Below are 23,131 nucleotides of genomic sequence, written 5' to 3'. Positions count from 1 at the left end.
ATTTACAGTCGCGTGTTATCTGCATTGGTTGACAATGGGCGGAAGTGGGCGGGAAAAATTTTAAAACAAACTTGATCTGCGTGCAAACATAACAAGGCTTGATTTGGACAGACGTTGCCACTTCTACAAAAATAATTTCACGGGTTTATTGAACAGATGTCGCCACTGCTAACGATAAGTTTTGATATTTTTCGATAGATAGCGCCACTGCTTTGATTACCAGTTCTTCGAACAGATGGCGCCACCGCAATTTAACGACAACCAGCATTGGACTTATTTGGATATTGAAATATTTTCATACATTTCTCGAGTTTATTTTAGATGACTTAAAATGCAGTTATGCGGACAATTTGGCCAGTTCCTCACGCAGCTCAGAGGCATCAATGGGCGCCTTGGGCTGATCCTTTTTTCCGGCCAGAACGGCGGCCAACAGACGTGGACAACTCTTCTTGTGCATGAACCAATGGAGACGCTGGCACTCTCGATCGCAGTACTGCACCGCTTTACACTTGGAGCACTTCTTGTCGGGTTTCTCCTGTCCGCATGTACTGCAGTAGCTCGTCTCGTCCTGAAAAAACATATGACATTAATATTACACTCTTGTAGCTGGCAGTAAAACTTACCACAAAACCTCTCAAGCCGTTGATGGCATTGCGCAGGATTACCAAAGCGGGAGCTGCATCTTTGCCACCCAGTTGGGTGGCTATCTGCCGGAATACAGTGCACTCTCGGTAAGGAAACTCCCGCGCACATTCGCGTACCGTAAACTCCACATAGTCCAGCTGCCCTAGCTTGTTCTCCTTAAGCACACGCTTTACAAACACCTCGACAAAATCGCCTCCTTTGTTAGCGGCATCGCCTTCCGCTGGTTTGTCCTTGTGCTGCGCCTTGAATTGCTCCTCGCAACGCAACAGCTCACCCACAATCCAGCCCAGATAGTGATACTTGAATGCCATCAGCTCATTGATATCGTGTGTCTTTTGCATCTCCTTCTCGCACATCAGCGTCAAAGCCTTGCGCAGATTGGCCAGCAGCTTGAGTAACCCCAGTGATTGGGCATTGAGCGTGATGCGAACGGGATGCAGATTGATTTCCGTGACAAAGGTGTGAAAAGATTTTAAAAGGGCAGGCGGGATTTGCGGCTCCTGCTGCTGCCCATGCAGCTGTGTATAATACTCCAGACTTGCCAGCGAAACGTAGTTATTGATGGTCTCAACACAGGCGTGGTTGCCTACGAAGGCGGCCATCTGGGATGCAGTACGATTTACGCTGTTGATGCTATTCGCATTGATACCCGCGTCTAGCAGCTGGCGGCAAACGTTCGTGTTGCCCGACAGGGCGGCAAAATGCAAAGGTGTATAATCCGCGCCATGTTGATTCAGATTGATGTCTGCTCCCTGTGCATATAAGGAATCAAAGTATTTTTCGAAGTCTTCACATCACCGTAGACAAAACTTACCATGTCCAACAGCAGCTGCACCGCCTCCTTATTGCCCTTAAAGCTCGCATGCGCCAATATCGACATGCCACTGTCGTCCACAAAGTTGACGCCTCCTTTGAGCTGACCCAGGAGCTGCTTGAAGCCATTGGTGTCATTCTTGGAAATCCGCTCGATCAGCTGCAGCTGTATGTCGTCCAGTTGCGACTTTTTGCCGTCCTCGCTCATTGTTTTTTACTTCAAAATAATGCAAACGCAAAACGTGTTCCTCACACGAATAAAAACATATGTTTTTTGGCATTCATAAAATTAACATTTTTCACCAATGTTATCAACAGTAAGCAAAGAACTTTGTCTGTTACGGATTATTTGGCTTATCTAAAGCAATAGGTGATAATTAAGTTTACAGAATATAAAGAGGAAAATGAGTTAATTATAATAATGATTTAAACTAATTTTAATTATAATTTCATTTAATTTCTTTAAATACTAAAATATGAATTCAAATTTAGCAGATGTTAAGCGGTTTCGATGTTAGGTGTATGAAACAAGACGCTTCTGTAACTAACAGAAACCAAATCGATTTTATGTCATCAACTACATATTTCATAATTTAGATTATTCTGATTATCTTAAATCGGAATTTATAATATAATTTTTTAATCTCCATTGATAATTCGTTAAATTAAAAATGGTACTTTTATTTGCTGCAAGTGCAAGTCCCAACGTTAAATCTTTTATAAATACTGAAAATACCAAAAGTGTTTCATGTGTATTTTTTTAACTTGCTCAATATTATTTTTTGCTGTACCATCAAAAACTTTAATGATAAGAATGAAAAGTGGAAGGCGGCCTTTAGATATTTGTGTCGAACACTTTAGTAAAGAAATGTTTAAAAAGACGCGCTACTAAATCAACTGTAACCAGGGTGACCATTTTTGTACTTTCCGTATTTTGAATAATGTTTTAATCGTGAAAACGAAAACGATACTGCGGTCACACTGCATCACAGGTGTTAGAAAACGTCTAGCCGTTAGTACGTTTTCAACTGCCGTTAAGGGAAGTGGTCGCGCGTTTATTTGCGGCGTGTGTGAATTCGGTGCGTGTTTTTATATTTTTATGCATAAAGAATTCTTGTGTAAAGCCACAAATGTTCTAAAAGCAAATGTGCGAAATCGCTACATATAATCGAATTTAACAAACCGCAAAAAGGGCAGCTCCAAGAATACGTGAGTTCGTCAGCTTACAAATAAATATGCACATACACACACAAACATACATATGCAAAAGGCAGTAGTACCAACACAAACACATGCGAAAGTGCTGCGAAAAAGAAGGTGATAAGCGCGCAATGCCCTGCGTGCGTCTGTGTGTGTGCGAGTGTGTTGTATGTTTTTTTTATACGAAGGAAATTCTTGTTTTGCTGAAATTCCAATGCAGGCAAGGCAGGAACACACAGTGCACGACGAATCAACCCTAAAAAAGCAATTGAGGAATAATAAAACTGTGTGCATATAAAAATATAACAGATAAGCCCGCAAATACTAACAACAACATCGAGAACAGAAACGAACAGTTAAAGCTTGAATAATTGTGTTTGACCAAAATTATAGTCCGTACTGTGCTCATAAATGTGACTTTGGGGATTTCGATTGTCCTTGGTGTTGGCAACTTTACAAAATTAATAGTGGCATACCCTGTGGACATTGGGTGTGCAGGGTATGCAAGAACAAGAGAGCGAAGTGACAGCCAGATAAGCAGGCAGTACAGATAAACAAAGCCAAAGTGTTGGTCTCAAGCGGCAGGCGGCGTCAGCGGCAGCAACAGCGCCACTCACACACACATACAGATACAACAAATTATTAATAAAAGAAACTCGCACAATGTCTTGGCCGCTTTATTTTTCGCAATTAACTTGAATGTGAGTGTGCGAAGGAGAGGGAAACCTAAAATGTTTACATGTGGCTGCGTGGCGAGGAAAATTGCCTTTTTTTCCTGCCTGCCTGGCGTGAACATTGGCCTTGCGTTGTCTACATGTGTATGGGTAGCTGTATTAGTGTGTACATGTGTGTGTGCGTTGTTTACTAATTTCGATAAGTTTCTGTTTCGCATCATTTCCTGCGCACAAGCAGCTCTCACAAGAACAAACACACGCACACTCTTGCAGACGCACTCACAAACAGAGACAGTGAGACACATGGCAAACAGCCTCGCTCCATGTCCATGTCTCCACCCCCCGCATTGCAAGCAAAAGCAAGGGCAACACTTTGGTTTTGTTGGCTTTTCTGGAGTTTCAGGCCATTTCACATGCTGAGCATTTGTTAGTGTATGTTTGAAAATGAAAAACAGTTTTCTTTGTCCACAATGCGATCCGAGATCGAGGCAGCTGTTTACCGCCATAATTTATTAACCCTTAAGATGTCAACAACAGGTGCATGAACAGCATCTTTTGTTTTCTTCTTCAGTCGCTCAGCTAGAGCAGCTGTTAATGTATTTATCGTTATCGCCATTGTTATCGGTATCGTTTCTTTTGCAGCTTCATAAAGTGTATGACAAAAAAAGTATAGTGAAAAACGCAATCAAAAGTGCTGACAAATCAATAAAAGCAAAGATCAAATTAAAACACAAAATCAAAAGCAAAGTAAAAAAGTAAATATAAATTTTTAAACAACATCAACTCCAACTATAACTACAACTACGATACACAACCAATAATAAATTAATCAAGAAAATGGGCAAACTGCTGAGTCTGTTGTCACGCGACGATTCAAATTGTTGCGCCGCCAAATCCTACGATGTGTTCCTGGACTTTGAGAATGCCGCGCCCACGGATACGGAGCGTGAGGTGTACGACGAGGTGGAGCGTGTGCTCAAGGAATCCGAAATTGTGCTAGATGAGATACAAATCTATAAGGTGAGTGTGTGTCATTAACCCGTTTTCTTCACTTCTCTAGGAGGGTAAAGTCCCTGTAACGACTATGAACCGGTTAGCTGGGGTAGTGTAAGATTTTCCAAGTATTTTTCTATCTAATATCTGTTTAAATGGAACTAATTGACGCATTGTTGCCATATTTACTTAAGAAGCGTTTAAATATTTACGCTTCGTTCTCTTTGGACTGTGCACTCAGCTGATAAGTGCAAGCGAGCGAGCAATAATCAAATGAAAATGTGCGAAATATAACGGGAAGGGGCCAGTCAACAAATTGAGCATTTAACCTTTGCCAGTGCCATAACAGTAGTTGATCTTACACTTGCGCTCTCGCTCTCTTTTAGCAAAAGCAAAGCGCACTCTCTTTGCTCAGTTTTTGGTCTGACTCACGTGCGTCGTCGTCGTTGTCGTTGTCGCGTCTCTTCGTTTTGATCGGCGCCCAAACGACTTTCTTCATGTTCGGGCATATCGTTATCGTTGTTGTTGCTGTTTTTGTTTTGTCTGCTGTGACGTCAGTGAGTAACTAGCAAGCAGTTCACACTTCTTGTTCTTCTTCTTGTTCTTTGAGTGCGGATTAGTCAGCATTTGGCTGTTGTTGTTGTTGCTGACCTTTGCTAAGCGTGCGACGAGCGAGTTCGAATTCGAAATTCGAATACGAATTGGATTTTAGTGTCGCGTGGTGCGAATTATTAATTGGCTTTCAGTCAAACCAAATGAAATGTTTGTCCAGGGCGTTAATCAACGCAAATGAACTGGAAAATGTCAACGAAATGAGCTCATTTCCCTTTTACTTGACCAATGCACAGCACAACATAGCAAACACAAAGACGACCTCGTAACCATTTTAAAGCCTTTAAAAGCTCACCCCGCTGTTGCCCTTTTCCTTTTTTGGTTTTTTTGGAGAGGGGAAACAACTTAAAATGCGCCTCAATTCTTCTGTGGTTCACATTTATTTTCATTTCAATTTTTAGTGGCGCGGTTTTTGCTCCCGCTGTAGTGCTGTGGCACTGAGTTTGCTGTGGTGCTGTGGGTGAGTGGCTTGGGTGGTGGACTGGTTAGCAAGGCAGTAAACTGGTTATATACAGTTTGTGTATGTAATGCCCGGCCGGGCCCCCCGTCGCCTCCTGGCACACAAATCTTTGGCCAGGCGCCAAATGCAGCCAAAGAAAAAGGAAAACTTCACGTTCTGCATTTTTCTTTGCAAATGCTATAAATAGAGTGAAAACTGCGCCTCGCAAAAATCGTGCAGCGTCGTCGTTGTTGTTGTTGTTGCTTGATTTTCATTTCGAGCTCGATAAGGGAGAAAGCATTTAAAGTCTCGATCGTTGTATAGGCGACTTTCCCAATTAGTGAGTGAATCTGTTTATCGTTCTATTTCTACTTCTATTGTCCATTGAGCGCAGATAAAGTCAACAAATGTTTGTTGGCCATTGTGTATGAGCAATAAACAAGAACAACGAGAGCTTTAACTACATATTCGTATGAGTGCGACTCATTGAAAGCGCATGACAAGATCAACAATGAGAGTAGACAACAAATATAGTATATCAATAACAATAAACGCCAACGCTACGCACACCTCTAACAATAATAACAACAATAACAATAATAATCATAAAAGTATTATTATGATGACAACGTGCAAAGCAAAGAGGAGGAGGAGGAAGAGGGTTCATAAGTAAGCCAAAAAGCCATTGAAACCTGATGAACTATACTCGTAAACACAATACTATATATGTTATATACATAATACAAAAACTTGCACACAGAATGTGTGGTTAATTGGGTAATGCAATACAATCCATCCAGCCATCGCTTGTAATTATATTTGAGACTAGGGGGAAGTAATCGAAGACCCAACCTTGTAACTGCACTTGACTGAACTGAATTGCGCTGAATTTGAATACGAAATTGTGGTTTGTGAGCAGCTCAACAATGCAGATAATATGCAAAGTGCATACAGAGTGTATATAATATGAATGGTATATAATAATGCCCACATAATGCGAGTTCAATGAGTTCACACGCAAATTGAGTCATCGAAAATGTGAGCGAAACATTGAGGAACACTTCAGTGAAGCAATCAAATGTGAAGGCGTGGGGCGGGGGCGTGTGGCGTGTGGCGTGATGGAGTTTCCTATAGCCATCGAAACAAAGAGTGTTTCTTGTGTAATAATAATCCATACTCATAACACCTCTGAAGTACTGCGATAAATTCATCACTTCCTTAATATGAAACATGCTATTTTTGTAGGCTGAGAAATGCTCTATACTCCATATTCCTACGAATAAAGTTGATATCCATTTATGAGCTTTGTCGTTGCCTTGATTTGTTCTTCAGCTGTTCCATTGACTATTAATCTCTTTAATGAAACCTTCGACCTACATTTAAGAACGCATTTGACTCCAGCTGGCAGCAGTAATCACTTTGCAGCTAATTGTCATTATTCACTAAAGAGTTTAGTTTATTTAATGGATATTCCAGCTGTGCTAGAACTTTTTTTAGCTTCGTTTTAGAAGTATTAGCTTGTGAATAGGTACAGGTTCAATTCTTATTATACCAGCTACCCATAGGGTAGAAGGGTATTATAACTTTGTGCCGACATGAAATGTATGTAACAGGTTGAAGGAGGCATCTCCGACCCTATAAAGTATATATATTCTTAATTAGCATCAACAGCCGAGACGATCTAGCCATGTCCGTCTGTGTGTCTGTGTGCCTGTTCGTCTGTCCGTATGAACACCTAGATCTCAGAGACTATAAGAGATAGAGCTATAATCTTTTTTCGACAGCATTTGTTATGTTTGCACGCAGATCAAGTTTGTTTCAAAATGCTTTTATTCAAAATGGGTAGCGGGTATCTCACAGTCGAGCACACTTGACTGTAACTTTCTTACTGTTTTATCTTTTCTATTTGGTATTCATTAAAATTGTATCCTGTAGGTAATTTTGCTGTTGTGATTGTTCGATTTTTGTAGCACTTTTTCTCAATAGTTTATTCCCAAATTCAGAGCCAACTTCCCCTCAAATTTGTGTCACAGCAGCGACCCATTTATCAAATGCTGAACCACATAAAAATGACAATACTTTGTGTGCATATGAATAAATAAACACTTAAATGTTTAATGTCGGGTTTATAATGAAAGCGAGAGGCAGCAGCAATCAGAATAATGACAAAATGAGCAGTCATTAGAGACTGAGAGGCAGCCCCAGTACTCTTCCCTCCCCTCCCCTCTCCCCCCTTTGGCACATCTCGTTGCAGTTGCCCACAAACTCGACGATTTCCAGTTCCACGAATATTTTTTTAAACGATGTGCGACCAATGCGAAAAAAAAGCCGCTCGACGCGTCTCCACACTTCCGGTTATGGGGCAGTCAGTCAGTCAGTCAGTCAGTCAGGCAGTTAACCAGTTAGCCAGTTGGTCATTCATTGAGACATTCTATAACATATAGTCGTATAAGTAATTGCTATAATGTGCGTGCCCAACGCGACTGTTTGCATATTATACAAAATGATATTTGTTTGTGCTCGGAACCCTTTTGTCCGTTGTCGTTGTCTAAGTCTCTCTAAAAATGGTCAAGCCAACAATGTCGCTGTCGCTGTCAGTTGTTGTTGTTGTTGTTGTTGCTGTTGTTTATTGTGTGACAATTCAATTTCCGCAGTCGCAGTCGCATTTCGACTATTTCTCACATCAATCCAATCCATTGCCAGTTTCCCCTTCTGTTCGATATCTGCACCCAAAAGAGGCAAACACAAGTTTCTTAAATTTGGTTTTTTATTGCACAATCGTAAATTCGCTTTCAACTCGCTGTAATTGCATTTGTGTTGACCTTATTGGATGTTTAACGATTCGGTTGCATGGCCCAAATTAGCGACAAATTAAATTACAAATTACGAATTTGTATTATTTATGATTTGTATTTTTACTTTTCATTTTGAATGCGTTTTCACTTTCCATGCATCGCTGCTAACATTTGTAACATTTTACGGCTCATTTGTATTTGTTTATGATTATACACTATTCAGGGTATCCATGAATGTATCTCTATCTCTCTCTCTGTCTCTATTTATATTCGTATTTGAATTTCCGACGTCATCCGCTGCAAATTAATTGCGCTAAAAAAAAAGAAACGCAAAATAAAATAACAAAAACAATGAGTAAAAAAGCAAGAAAAATACTGTAGAGTAAACAACAATTTTGAACAGTTTACGTTTACAAGCGCAATGCGAAATTTGGTTCATAATTTATTGTTGATTTTTACGTAAATACCCTTTAGCTCACAGATTGAAGGAGACTTTTGTTTTGCGGGGGAAAAGCGGAGAGATTTTCCATCCTGTCATTAAAGATTGAATAAATTGTACTCAATGATCTCACAATCAGTTCAGACGCTGTCAATAAAATTAGGGAAATCCGATTACGTGGCATTTTCTAGCCGCACATCACCTGGCAAAAGCTTTTAGTTTATTCATTATCCATAGTTTGCCATAATTAAATTTCGCTTCGTCTCCTCTTTTTCCTCCTCCGCTCACTTGAAGTGGAGCACTCGAAACACTCGTGCGCGTATTTGATGATGATGCCTCATTATGTTCTCCTCTCAGGTGGCAATTGAGGCACAAATTTTGCATAAAATTATTTGGCCTCCGTCTGCCCCAATCTCGAATCTCGCATCTCGCATAGTCGCCTCTGTCGTCGACTCATTCAATCGAAACTGTGTCTGGCTGGGCACAATTATTTGCTGAATTGAAATGACACTGAACAGGCTTTGTTGGCTTGGTTAACCGAATTTAACTCATTTCAATTGAATAAAACATTCCCAACGACATTCAATTATGTTCTGCACTCTCTGTCTTATTCCCCAGTCCATTCATCCATCCACCAACTGATCTAATGCTTGCCACTTGGCTTTTTTGTCTAGCCCAGGATTAGGTGGCAATGTCTTTAGCATTTGCTTTGTCTTCGCTTTGCCACTCGCCTTTTGCTTTGTTTACTACTCGTAGCTTCTGACTGCTTGCCACCTGCCTTGAACTTGGCGTCGTTGTGGCTGTAATTGCTTTGCTAACAGTTTTCAAGTGCCACTAAAAATGCCAATGGCCATTTTACTAAAGCACACACACACACATACACAAATAGCTTTGTGTCTGGTCTCTTTGGGGCGGCTAAGAAACTGCAAGTGGTTTGTGCAAATTGCAAAGACTCTCGCATTCTTTTCTTCACTTTTTATACCCGCTACCCATAGGGTAGAAGGGTATTATAACTTTGTGCCGGCAGGAAATGTATGTAACAGGTAGAAGGAGGCATCTCCGACCCTATAAAGTATATATATTCTTGATCAGCGTCAACAGCCGAGACGATCTAGCCATGTCCGTCTGTCTGTCTGTCCGTCTGTCCGTATGAACACTTAGATCTCAGAGACTATAAGAGATAGAGCTTTAATTTTTTTCGACAGCATTTGTTATGCTTGCACGCAGATCAAGTTTGTTTCTAATTTTTGCCACGCCCACTTCCGCCCCCGCAAATCAAAAAAATCGAATACATTTTGGTATATACAATAATAATATATATAGTACTTATGATTCCTAAAAAGTTGGTTGCCATCAGAAAAAAAGTGTCGGAGTTATTAAAGAAATACTTTTGTATGGGCAAAAACGCCTACTTACTAGGGGTCTTAGTTGATTTGGCTGACAATCTGGTATATTGAGCCGTTAATGGTATATTTTGAATGCGGTACTATATCGATATACCAAATATACAATTTGGCATATTTTTAGAATTTTGGCAGTATATTTGGTATATTTTGAGAATAATACCGCAAAATATATTGCTTTTATTCAAAATGGGTAGCGGGTATCTCACAGTCGAGTACACTCGACTGTAGCTTTCTTACTTGTTTATATATATTCTTTACTGCCAAATGTAATATGTAAATCAATCTTACTTCTCTGCATATATATATATATATATAGTATATATAGTACATATCATATTTACAAATGTACATTTGCATATGTATCTTGGCATTCTGACTTTGTTAGAGGCATCAACAACAGGCCACAGCATGTCAAATGCTTCAGGAATTTTTCATTCCGAGTTTTTCTTCGATTTTCGTCTGTCTGTTTGTATCTTCAGCGTGTGCGTGTCGTCAAACTCAATTAAAATGCCAGCAATTCTGTTCGGTTCTGTTCGGTTCTGTTCTGTTAATTTTCCGCTGTACTAACCCAATTTTTAACAGCTGAATGTGTGAATCAATAAACATGTTGCCAGCTACAATGTAAAGACATGGAATTGAGTTTTCCCAATTTCTCGATGCACTTCAATTGTGATGTGCAGAGTTAACAGTTAAACATCGAAGTGTTTTCAGTATCAATATGATTATGAATTGGTGTTGTGATACTATTTATTTATGAATTGTCAACAGAGGAAACTAATTGTTCTTTGCCTTTGCCACCATTCCAAATAATATCAAATTAACCTAGAGAAGTCAAATGTTACAGATAATCTGGTTGTGTAATAAATAAACATACAAATTTATGTCGCTATCTGTAGCTAAACTTAATCCCTTTGGGGTAATATAGCTCAATGGATTTATTACTGGGAATCGTGAGAGAACATTCGGAATTGCAGCTCTTTCCATAATCTGGAGCCAGCTGTAAGTTGTAAAGATAATAAATCTGAAATTGAGATATAGATTTGTCAATGACCACACGCAGCTGCTGCCTCTCTCCCTCTCTCTCCCCGCCATACACACCCACACACAATCTCACGTCACACATACGCAGTGTTGGATGCGTCAAAGGCATGTTGTGACATTGTTTGGTGATAAGCAAATGATGGTCGATAATTAAATGCAATCATTGTGGCATATCCTATACACAATATTGTATCGGGGTACTTACGTTATTGATGCCCCATCTCGTTCACACTTTCGCTCCCTCTCTCGCTCGCACTCTTTCTTTCACTCACGCCATTGATAATCGACATGTGTTTATCTTATCTTTATGGCATTGTTGTTGCTATTGCACTTGGCTGCTTATTTCGATTATCTTGATAAATTACGACGCTCGTGACATCCAACTGGCAACTGGCAAGGGGCAACGGAAGGGGGCAACGAGAGGGGGCAACTGGCGGCATTATAACGCCATATTTAGTTGTTGTCGCTCTGCTGTGTTTTACTGTAGTTGTTGCTGTTATTTATGTTATAATGGCCCCACGGAGCCCTTGAAAAGCTCGCCGAAAATTAGGCCATTGTCGTTATTTTTAAATGTGTTAACTGACAAAGTTTACGCATCATTTGACAGTTGAAACAAGTATGAACTATGCAGAGAAGAAAGAGAGAAGAGAAGAGAGAATGAGCTGAAATTAGCAAGAGTGTTTACTGCGCAGTTCACTGGTCCACACAACTCCTTTGTTCTCATGCCTGCATGGGCATTAAGTATACGCCGCGTAGATGTAATGCAGACAGTTAGTCAGCCAGCCAGCCAGCCAGTTGGCCCATGATCATCATCATCGTCGTTAACATGAGTGATGCTTGTGAATCACAGCACTAAGCAGCTGTTTCTGTTTCTCTTTTCGTTGTTTTATTGTTGTTGTTGTTTCCCTTCACACTCACTCTCACTCTCTGCGGGCTGTGCCCATATTGAGAGTCAATTTCAAATGAAATTTGAATGCTTGAGATTGCCTTGCGACGTCGCGTCAAGTATATTTATAAAGACCTGCATCACCTGCAGATTTCGTCAATGTGCAGGTCATGATGCAGCATTGCATTCCCTTGAAAATCGAAAGCAATTCTAAGTCAACAAATAACAAGCAGCAACTGAGCAACTGAGACAACAACAAACTACAAAGTTACCGCCACGACATAGCTTCAATGGAAGTTGGGAACTTTCAACGATCATTTTCAATGAGTCACAGTTGTGTTGTCGATTGCTGTTGATGTTAGTGTTGCTAGTGTTGTTGTGTTAGTGTTACAGCTACTGTCAGCAGTCAGCATTTGTACACAAAGTACACAAAGAGCGCTTTTGCAATACGCAAACATATGTTCTGCTCGTTGTCGTCTTTGTTGTTGTATTTTGATATCAAGTCGAGTCCATTGAATAATTAAGCAGCGGAAGACGATTTACACAGCGAGAGAGAGAGCGAAAGAGAGACAGAGAGGCAAAAAGTGGCGAGAGTCATAATACAAATTGTTATGAAATATTTATGATTATGTAGTCAACACAGCGGCGCTTGAATTCAGTTCAGACTTCAGACTTCAGTTGGGGGCGTCGCAACGTCGATCCAGCACTCTGGGAAAATCGTGTCACCAGAGGCATCCCAAGCAGCAGACAACGGGCAGCAGGCGACCCAGTGTCTGTCGTCTGTCATCTGTGGCAACTGCCGCACTTCACTCTTCCAATTCTCTCAATTGGGTCTCCCTTGCTTTATAAAAATAAATTATGAGCATTTAATAGTCATCGGCTCGACCACGTTTTTTTTTTTAATTTTTAAGCAGAATTCAAGTTTTCATCTTTCGGGGAATTTCTGCTAGATTTTTAGCATTGGCTTTGTTTGGCCTCAACATCAACAGGGCTTCGTCATCTTCGATTGCGTATCGCATGATGTTCTCGTAAAAAGTTCGATTTGTATTCAGATTGCGACGTGACTCGAATTTAAGGTGCGCGCATCTCTGATGGAAAAAGGGAAAAGTTGAAAATTGGAAAATGGAAAAGCACAAAAGTTTTCGCGGTATGCAAATATCTATGAAAATTGCTTTGATTAATAGTTGCATTGCTGTTGCTGCTGCTTCTGTTGTCACTGTGGCAGTTGCAGCTGTTGTTGCATGACTCTTTAAATTAAAACAACAGTTCGACTGTCACGCCGCGTAAGCAAACAAAAACAAAACAAAACTTCTGTATTTGCCACACGACACACCTCCCAAGAGTGTTGTTTGTTTGCAGCGCATGTTGGAATTTGTGTGACTCCTGCAGGTTAAGAAGATTCCAAATGCTCGACTTGGTAATGCCCTAGAGTTCTAAAACATGCTGACAGTCTAGTCTCTATAAAGCACGTGACTGTAAAGCATTGTGACTACTGCAACAAAAACATGTCTGTGGAGAGGCAGACAAGCAAACAAAAATATAGCCAACTCTTGGAATACCTGATGCATTGGATTATATTCAGTATACAATTAAAATAGATTTTGAAATACAAAGAAACGCAAGTATTGACATTTTAAATGAAATTAGGTATATTGCTTGATATCAGAAAACATTCTAAAATCTGGAATATATTTAATACCAAGTTGAGACGAGACGAACTTTTAGTAATACTTTTAAAGTTGCGTAAATCTAATGGTATCCATAATATTATATATATATATATATATAGATATATTTAAATAGTTTCTATGATTAGAAATATGTGCTTCTCTTATAATAACACCCTTATATTCTAAGTGTGCCGGGTATAAAGACAACAACTCAGCAATTTTTGCGACATGCATTTCATGCACACTTAGTTAAAACGTCGTGTATGTACACACATACATACAAATGTTTGATATATGAACATTCATTTGAGAGCTGGCCACCCACACTTTCCTGTTTGTCGCGCACTTAAGCTGCTGCTCAGTTCAAATGCAGTGCGTCGAGGAGCGAAAGAGAGAGGGAGATGTGTTGCGTTAAGCAGTTCGTCAGTCAATCGTCAAGGCAAGCAGTTTCATGCAGCGATTACATGGCGCTGTCATTACTGCGAAGCTTTAATTATCGATAGGCAGCTGCAGCACACTAATCGAAATGGCTGTAATTTGTTATCGTTGCTGTTGTTGTTGTTGTTGCTGTTTTTGTTGTTATGCTAACGAGCGAAGTGTCATCAATGGCTGGCCATCAAAGCGACCGCATAAAGAGCAACACACTCATTTCCGCGTCGAATTTAATTTAATTTTCAATTAAACAGCAGTAGCAGCAGCCATTGACTGACAACATTAACAACGCTTTTACTTCTTCTCTGCAGAGCTGCAGCAGCAATTCGCCAATTTAATTAACTATGCATCTCTCTCTCGCTCTCTCTCTCTCTCTATCGCCCTCTCTATGAATAAATTGAAACGCTGAATGATTGCGATTTGTATGTGGCCAACGTTGTCTGTGGTCGATGTTGTTGTTGTTGTTGCCAAACAGCGTTAAGCTGGGCGTCTTAAGTGTTAATTAAAAACGTAGAAACAGTTACAGCAAAATGAAAACTGCTTTTACCAACAACCGCACAGCATAAAAGTCATGCAAGTTCAAGTTTGTTGTTCTCTTTCCATCCACTTGTGCTGTGTGCTGTGTGGGTGAGAAGTGCTGAAGAGTTTTACTTGGTAAAATGCATGAAACAGCCTGAGACACAGCACGTGCTTTGTTATTGGAGCATGCAACGCTTTATGCGATGCGATGCGTTGTGTTGCGATGCTGCGCTGATGAGAGGAGAAACGCGATGAATCAACAAATGCGGCTGAGTAAAGAGATTGAAAGAGCGAGAGGCGAGTGGTGAGTGGCGAGAGAGGGGGCGAAGGGCGTCCGGCCAGTTCGTTGCATGTTTCCTGTGACAAAACGCAAGTTGCAGCTTCCAAGTTGCAAGTTGCAAGTTGCAAACTGCAAACTGAAAGATGCCAACTCCACCTACGCCTGTTTTGTCGCTTTGTTTCTGACGTGCACATGTCGCGATGTGAGATAAATGCTTGAAAAATAAGCAAAGGGGGCTGAATCACACACTGAGAGAAATCAGTTCGGAATTTGCTAAAATAAACTGCGGGTACTCGGCACAATTATGTTGACTCACTCTTACTTTTTTCGCAACCTCTGAAATCATGATTTAATATTTAAAATTTAATATATAACATATGCATTCATATATGTATATGGTAGATGAATAATTGCAAAAATAATTATTCATCTATACATATATGTATGTATATGTTATATATTAAATGCTGTTCAATCATCAAACATTAAATCTCTTTTCGGTTTTACTTTCCCATTTTATCGTTGATCAACAATTCCTTAATGTTGGCTGTTTCTCAAATTTGTATTTCCACAAACATTGGCCAAGCTTGGATAGCCAATTTTCTCGCTGTGCACAGACACACTCATGCTCATGCTGCCGAGAGACGCAATCTCGGCCTCTAAATCTGTCTGCCTACACACACGGAGCAGCAGCTGCAGAAGGAGCGCAGTTTCCGCTGCATGACCGGCCATAAGAGTCCTTAGAGAGTCGCTGGCGTAAACAAGACAATGCGACAACACACATACACATACCAACAAAGCACGCAGACTTTCCTGTCAGTTTCCCACTCTCTCCGCTCCGCTCTCGTATGCTTCGTTTGTTGACTTGTTTGTGCGCGTTAAACATTCGTGCAGCTTCAAGTGCAGCATCAGCAGTAGCAGTAGCAGAAGCAGCTGCTGGCCAAGGACATGACTTGACTTTGCTACACAAAACAGGTGTAAATGATGTGGAGCGCAAAGAAATGCAGCAACGTGTCGAAGGAGAAGGGGAAGGAGGAGAAGACACGCGGTCTGCTGCTATGTGTTGATTTAGATGCAGACAGTTGCATTTTTATTATGGCAAAGCACTCGTCGATGGACTTGCAACCAAACAAATAAACAGTAAACAGAGAGCACAAAACATGTCTGAGGGTGTTTTCTGCTTCTGCTTTTGCTGCCACTGCTTATTATGGTTCTGCGCTGCAATTTAATTATAAACACACAGCACGTGCTAACCTGAGCCCATTACATTACAGCAAGCCAAAGGTGTGCAAACCAAAAATAACATCAGCTAGAAAAAACTCTGCGTATACGCAATGTTGGTTAACTGGGAGTCGAGTCTATGTATAATGCTGAAATTTATGCTAATGTTGCTTTAAAAGGTTAGACACGCGATGTGTCTGTCCGTTGTGGGCTCTTACTGTTCTGTTGTTGATTAGCCAAAAACAGAGAACCGAACCGAAAATTAGGGGCGTGGCATGTGTGGTCTAATCAAGGGGGAAAGACTACTTTGGCTATCACTCCCAGAGTGAGAGGCGACCAAGAAAGCGACTGTGTGAAAACAGCTATCTAAATTTAGAAAAGACAACTAAATTATGTCGGACCAGCCAAACCTTAAAACTAGGTAAACTAGGCAAACATAAAGGGATTGTAATGAAAATTGAAAAAGAACAACTTGTGTACTAATACTATTAGTAAGTGAAACTAATAGTTAGCTTTTAGAATTTGTATGTAGGTCTAAAGAATTGTTGTTGCCAGCTCTTACAGTTTCTTATAGTTCTGTCTCGATGTTTGATTAAGAATATATTAGAAAGACATTAAAGTTATATTTCTAAGGCAATTATATATATTATTGAGATAACATATATGAACATCATTTCGGTTGGCATCAAGTTTATTAAATCCCTCACTAGTCAAAGCCAAGACTAATCAAAGGCGGAAGATTTACTTGGTCGTTGCAATTGTTATCTATTGCTGCACTCATTATCTGCTTATTGGCATACGAATAGTAAATAAACGTATTAAATTGGTCTGCAGGCGAGCGTACAAAGTCATTCACTTGTTTTTAGTCACGGCGCTTAATTGTCATTAGTGGCACTTAAAAGCTGAACTCAACACATACATATGTATGTATGTATGTGGCATGTACACGCGTCGTATACGTATTTAGAGAAACCAAAATGCATCAATTGATATAATCAACGCCATTTGTTGATTGCTGCTGCTGCGCCAATGTACAATAAAAAAATATCACAAAACATAGCTGGCGAGGCAAAATAAAGTTTTGAAAACATGCAATGACCGTTCGTTAGGCTTTGTTATGCTCGTTATTTTTGTTGTTGTTGTTTTGTTTTATTATTATTATGTATTTTTCTTTATTTCTTTTTTTTTTTGTTGCTGCCTGCCTGCCTTTCTGTTTTTAGATTATGAAGCGTCGATAAAAATCGCAGAGCGCGTTATTCGCTGTTGCATGTGGCATAGAAATAATAATAGCAAAAAGAGCAACAACAAAAACACAAAGAATTGAAAGCCGCAATGCCTTATGGTTTGTAGTTTGTAGTTTGTTGTTGGATTGCGTTACAGTTCTGCTGTGGTCAACGGCAGGAAAATGAAAAGGAAAAATGCATAAAACACGAGGAAAATCAAAATCGTTTGTTTGCTTCGTTTAGAAAAGTTGCCTCCACGCGCTCCGACGTTTATTGTGTTTGCATGCCAAGCGCACATTTGCCGCAGAACAGAACAAAACATAACTTTAACTTGGCTCAAATACATCTATATACATACTCGTACATATTAACAATGTGCTTTATTCCAATCTCGTTGTTTCAGGGGAGCCAACAAAGAAATCCGCGAAGCCATCGCCGATCCCTCGCCAGAAGTACAGGCCAAAGCCTGGGCGGCTGTTCTTCCGTTGGTCACCAAGCTGAAGCGTTGCTACGAACACTCCTTGGAGCTGGACAAAATAGTGCCCAAGCTGCTGGGTCAACTGGTTGGCGGCAAGCTGAATCCGACACAGCACTTGGAGACACAGCAGGCGCTGGTCAAGCAGCTGGCCGAGATACTGGAATTTGTGTTGAAATTCGATGAGTACAAGGTGAGTAGCAGTCAAACATACACAGACACACAGAAAACCACAAATATATCTCACTGCCAGAGTTTGTTGTGTTATTACAACTGCTGCCAGATTTGGGCACAAGCCAGCGCAGAGGCGTCGCCCACAATATTTGTTCGTTGCTCGTTGTTCGTTGCTCGTTCTCTATGTCTTCTTTAAGAGCAGGCCAAGCCGAGCCAAGACAGAAGACCGAAGACAGAGACATGTTGGCTGCCTTATGTGGGAGCTGGCACAGTCAACAAACCGTCAACAGCCTGTGGCAGTCTTAGCCAACCCGAGTCATTGCCAACTCATTGTGCGCGTGGTTGCATTTTTAATTGATTGTCTGTCTGTCTCTCTGTTTGTCCGCCCGAGACGAGCGCGTGCTGCGGCTCATTGATGAAAAATCTTCGACTCAATTGCTGCAGCAGCAAACAACTGATACAGTAAACTCTCATTAGAGCCTACACACGCATCCAATCTCCATTCATTGGCCCCTGCCCAATTGTCGGCGCTTCAGTGAGCACGCAAAGGCGGAACGCAGGCAACCACAACTCTGCGGGTCTCCTCGAACTGTAAATAAATAACCTATGTAGATAATGTTCGTAAATAATTTAAGAGCAAAAAGGTAGCAGGCATTTTCAATTGCCTGTAAAACTGGGTTAAACTTGAACTGCGAGTTAAATGCTCCTACTGCATTTAACTGTTGTGTTTGGCCCCAAACAAATCGATTAATTCGCTGCCAAATCAGAGTATGCTCGTTTTCCCATGGCTCGTTTCCGTTTTGTAAAACTTTTATGAATTCGATTCGATTGAGGCTGAGACTGACTTGCAAAGGCAAAAGTCACCAGAGAGTAGTGTTCGGTTTTAGCCTGGCTGTTAGCTGGTTGGCGGAGGAAGTCAACGTCATCGTCATCGGTCGCTCTCGGCTCTCAGCTCGCAGCCACTTTTATGTGTGCTAAACTTGATAATGATGTTGATGATGCCGCCGTTGTCGTTGCCTCTGTTTGCACGTTCATTGTGTGTCTAAGTGTCAGTTCAAATACACACACACACACACACATGCGCGCCTGCCTGCATTATGTATGTGCAGTTGATATATAAGGCCCAAACGTGCCTTACCAACTAGCAGTAACAGTAACAGTGTAACAGCCACTTCCGTTGCCAGGCAATAGCCCCACTTGGCCCCACTTTGTTATTGTTGTCTTTTGGTCTTTTCTTTATTCTTTTTTTGTTTTTTGTCTGTGCCGCAAAGTATGCTACAGAATTTATTGACTTGCTGGCGAAGCAGTGAACTCCAGTCGCTAAATCGCAAAGCGAGTTTATGAAGAAATCATTTAAAACTGCAGCTCGATAAGTTGTTAATTTTTCAATAATTAGTTAAATTCTTTACCATGTGGCAGTTTTCCTCTATTTTATTATCAAAACGGTTAGAAAAAGAGTACCAATTGACTGTAACTTCTCATTTACATCAGCACCTCAAAGTATGCTACACAATTTATTGAGGCTGAAGCAGTGAGCCAAGTCAAGCAAGCGAATTTCTAAAGCAGTCATTATTTAAAACGCAGCTGTTTATCGCTGCAGCGATTGATCTGATCTCTTACAGCAATTAGTGAAATTCTTGGCACACGCACAGCATTTTTGTTTGGCACTGGGGATGCATTCAATTTACATTTATTTGCGTTTTATTGAATAAAGTAGAGGAATTTATCTGAAATTGCTGACCCAAATTGTTTTGTTGTTGTTGTTGTTGTTCACTTGTCAACATATGGTGTGCCAGTGTTGAACAACGGCTGCAATCGTTGTGGATATTTGCGCACATAGTCGGCAAAGTGCTTGGCATATTTAGCCTCAAAGTCGCGACGTTGCAACGACTGAGGTGCATCAAAGTAATCATTGGGAATGGGGGATAGTGAGCGACTGCCACCAATGCGAACGATTTGCTCCTCCTCCCGATGGGAATCGGCCACCGCAAGCAGTTCACGTTGCTCCACTTCTTGTTGGGATTGTGGTTGCACTTGATGTTGAATTTGTTGTTGTGTGGGGTAAAAGTAGCCTGGCACATTGTTGTAATTGTGATTGGCAGCACGTGTAGTCGGCACATTGTAGTTGTAGTTCTCGTTGTCGTTGTCGTTCATCCAATTGGTCTGCCGTCTGTCCGTCTCTCTATTGCTGTAGTAATTAATGGGCAAATAATGGCGATCCTGTTGCTGCTGCTCCAGCTGGAGGCTATTGGCCTCGTCGTTAACAACAATAGGAGCACTCGACCATACGGACTGACCAGATGCAGGATATTTCTGATTGTAGGTCACTGGTGCGTCCGGATAGACAAAGCCTTGTTGTTGCTGTACCTGCTGTTGATTGTGGTCATAAAACTGTCTGTTATACAACGATGACGCAAATTGGGTTGTTGTAAAGCTCGGCAATATCAACATTACCAGCAGTGAAATCTGAAAATATAATTGTTATTGGTTATATGATAACTAATTAATCATCTCGCCAACCAATTGCATCAATAGTCAAATAAACACTCACCCACTCATAGCTGTAGCTGTTGTTGATGCTCGTCCGTCCTGCTTGAGGCATTGTTACTTACTGTTAGAATGATTTATGCTAATAACGTATTTATATAAAGTATTGAGGTAGTACACATATAGTATATAAAACGCTTGCGAGTTTCAAGCTCTCCCCAAGGTAAATGATGAGACACTACACGAGTTGTTTTGTTGGACGGGGCAAAGCGCAGCAAAGCAGGCAGGCGGCTAGCTCTCAGAAGTTTTTCTCACGCACGACTCCGCGTTGTGAGTTGTGGCAGCCCTGACAGTTAAATAGACTATGTGCTGAGTCTGGGCCGGGCTGACGAATTATAAAAATTAAGTCAGATTGCGGTGTCACGTACTGCAATTAGAGATAAATAAATTAATGCTGGCTGGCTGGTGTCAATTACGCCCGCCTTGCCAAGCAGTGCAACACAGTTTAATTAATATAGCAAGCAGTGCATTGCACTGCTATGCCCAGTAAACTGCTTACCTACCTGTCTGATGTTCCATTTCCGCCTCGTTCCATTTGCAGATGAAAACACCCGCCATACAGAACGACTTCAGTTACTACAGACGCATTGTCAGCCGACAGCGCGTGGACTCCACAGAAAACATGCTGGTCAGCACAGAGCTGGCCAATCGCATGTCCCTCTTCTATGCACATGCCACGCCCATGCTTAAGGTGCTGAGCGAGGCCACATCCAAGTTTGTCAACGACAATGCGGACGATGTGCAAAACACAACAGAAACGCTTGGCACCATGGCCAAAGTCTGCCTACGCATGCTGGAGAATCCGTAAGCATCCCTAACGAAAAAATAATGTTTATTTTGAATTTATCATGTGGCTTTTCCCCTTACAGAAAACTGCTGCAACAGATTGAACGCGAGGAGACACAAATGCTGGTGCTGCGTGTGATGGTCGGCCTTGTCATACTCTACGATCATGTGCATCCCGTGGGCGCGTTTGCTCGTGGCGCTCATGTGGATGTCAAGGGATGCGTGCGATTGCTGCAGGCGCAGCCGGCGATAAAGGCGGAGCCACTGCTGAATGCCCTGCGCTACACGACGAAGCATCTCAACGAGGAGAACACGCCGAAGAACATACGCAATATGCTGGCTGCATAATGACATCTCTCTGGATGGTGGATCTGGATCTCGATGTCGGTGGGGGCGGGGGATAAAGCCAAATGCGAATGCACGAAGCGCCCACAAAACGTGTGTTTTGTTTATCATGTGTACAATTTGTAACGTTAACCTTATTGTTTTTAAAAGTTTAAAGATTAATAATAACGGTTTTCTTTTTAATTTATGTATGTAATTAATAGGCTTCAATACGAGTTACGACTATATATATATATATATAATAATATATATATAAATTACTTATGTTTATCATGTGTGAATGTTGTGCAACAAAAAGGAGGCAGCCTCTAGTTTTATATTTATGCAATGCAAATGCATTTCCAGCACTTGTATTAATTTCTATTTTGTAATTTGTAACTTCGCCAATTGTGTATTGTTTAGCGCCTCCTTATGCAATGAATGCCACATGCAACAAATATCAGCACCAACAACAGCAACAACAACCACAATATTTAGCTCATAATTTAGCACTAATATTAAGTAATGAACAAATCTAATACAAATTGATAACAAGAAGCAAGAAAATGATAAAAAGAAATTAGCGCAAAGTAAAAATATAGAAATTATAGAAATGAATATCCTAAATTTCCATTTCAAACTACTAAAAGAGAAAGAAAAAATGATAAACAGAGATTATAAATATTAAATACGTTTTTTAAATCAAATTTAGCATATTTTTTTGTACATGACTACATATATAAATCTATATGAATAACAAATTCTATGATAAATTATGAAACAATTACAATACATACCAACTAAAATGGCCTGAACAAAACTGATACTGATGATGATGACGATGAACACGCAGTAAGAACGCAGATGCATTTATATTTCCACACTGAATGAACATTTGATAAACGTATTTAAACAAAAACAAAACCTTTATACATATACATACTTACATCTGTCCGATCAGGACAGAAAGCTGCGCAATAATAGTATTTATTTTTAAGATTTACAAATAGAAATTTATGAAATCACAAAATTTGTACCAAATAATCAAAAATCAAAAAAAACAAGAACAACTGCAACAAAATGATATGAAAAACTGATGAAAACACAAGAAAGCAAAGATTTATATGTATATGCGATAAGAGCAGCAACAGAAAGAAAAACGACACTATAGAGAATGCTGAATCCAGAATAAATTAGTTATCACACAACATCAACCAATATGCTGCCAATTTATTTATCCATATCTCATTCAACTTAGATCTCTACTTTATATCTGGCAAGTGGACATGCCAATGAACCCACCCAATATAATTATGAAGTCCATTTTCATTTGGATTTTCAAAATATTGCTGCTTTATTCAAAATTAGAGGTGCTGGGTAAAGCCATGAGAAACACCTTTGCCATGTTGATGGCTAATGACTGTGGACGAGCTGCTTAACCGCAACAGGCTTTGGGGTCGTCCTTGTGCACGTGCTCGTGGACAACTGGGATGGTGCCTGGGCTGCGAACAAACCTCTGCTGTCCAGGAGAAGGAAG

At 40.5% G+C, this 23,131-nt stretch overlaps 3 protein-coding genes across 4 annotated transcripts; 1 reads left to right on the top strand and 2 right to left on the bottom strand.

Annotated features, from left to right (window-relative positions):
* Nucleotides 1–273: 273 nt before the first annotated feature.
* Nucleotides 274–1,736, bottom strand: LOC132793454 (ankyrin repeat and MYND domain-containing protein 2). Its single transcript, XM_060803383.1, has 3 exons — nt 1,460–1,736; nt 624–1,397; nt 274–568 (listed from the first exon to the last, which is right to left on the bottom strand). Exons 1-3 carry the CDS (start codon nt 1,664–1,666, stop codon nt 338–340), a joined length of 1,212 nt encoding a protein of 403 aa, XP_060659366.1. The 5' UTR covers nt 1,667–1,736; the 3' UTR covers nt 274–337.
* A 744-nt stretch (nt 1,737–2,480) lies between these two features.
* On the top strand, nt 2,481–22,664 carry LOC132793455 (CYFIP-related Rac1 interactor B). Of its 2 annotated transcripts, none has more exons than XM_060803384.1 (5): nt 2,481–2,667; nt 3,975–4,353; nt 17,694–17,956; nt 21,026–21,288; nt 21,354–22,664. In XM_060803384.1, exons 2-5 carry the CDS (start codon nt 4,170–4,172, stop codon nt 21,616–21,618), a joined length of 975 nt encoding a protein of 324 aa, XP_060659367.1. In that variant the 5' UTR covers nt 2,481–2,667; nt 3,975–4,169; the 3' UTR covers nt 21,619–22,664. The 2 variants fall into 2 exon arrangements, with proteins under 2 accessions (XP_060659367.1, XP_060659368.1); XM_060803385.1 differs by having other exon boundaries at nt 2,520–2,537.
* LOC132793456 (putative mediator of RNA polymerase II transcription subunit 15) lies at nt 19,575–20,622 on the bottom strand. Its single transcript, XM_060803386.1, has 2 exons — nt 20,489–20,622; nt 19,575–20,403 (listed from the first exon to the last, which is right to left on the bottom strand). Exons 1-2 carry the CDS (start codon nt 20,537–20,539, stop codon nt 19,708–19,710), a joined length of 747 nt encoding a protein of 248 aa, XP_060659369.1. The 5' UTR covers nt 20,540–20,622; the 3' UTR covers nt 19,575–19,707.
* Nucleotides 22,665–23,131: the final 467 nt, after the last annotated feature.

Source organism: Drosophila nasuta, chromosome 3, assembly GCF_023558535.2.
Source record: "Drosophila nasuta strain 15112-1781.00 chromosome 3, ASM2355853v1, whole genome shotgun sequence".
Classification (NCBI taxonomy): domain Eukaryota; kingdom Metazoa; phylum Arthropoda; class Insecta; order Diptera; family Drosophilidae; genus Drosophila; species Drosophila nasuta.
The sequence above is the reverse complement of the archived record's forward strand: the minus strand, read 5'-3'. Positions and strand labels throughout refer to the sequence as shown.

Bases quoted from the DNA above. Each gene is read 5' to 3' on its own strand.
- LOC132793454 (XM_060803383.1), bottom strand. From the start codon at position 1,666: ATGAGCGAGGACGGCAAAAAGTCGCAACTGGACGACATACAGCTGCAG. The intron at 1,398-1,459 runs GTAAGTTTTGTC...TTATATGCACAG, and splicing joins TGCAGCTGCTGTTGGACATG to GGAGCAGACATCAATCTGAA. The intron at 569-623 runs GTAAGTTTTACT...ATGTTTTTTCAG, and splicing joins ACGGCTTGAGAGGTTTTGTG to GACGAGACGAGCTACTGCAG.
- LOC132793455 (XM_060803384.1), top strand. From the start codon at position 4,170: ATGGGCAAACTGCTGAGTCTGTTGTCACGCGACGATTCAAATTGTTGC. The intron at 4,354-17,693 runs TGAGTGTGTGTC...GTTGTTTCAGGG, and splicing joins TGAGATACAAATCTATAAGG to GAGCCAACAAAGAAATCCGC. The intron at 21,289-21,353 runs GTAAGCATCCCT...TTCCCCTTACAG, and splicing joins CTACGCATGCTGGAGAATCC to AAAACTGCTGCAACAGATTG.
- LOC132793456 (XM_060803386.1), bottom strand. From the start codon at position 20,539: ATGCCTCAAGCAGGACGGACGAGCATCAACAACAGCTACAGCTATGAG. The intron at 20,404-20,488 runs GTGAGTGTTTAT...TTATATTTTCAG, and splicing joins ACAGCTACAGCTATGAGTGG to ATTTCACTGCTGGTAATGTT.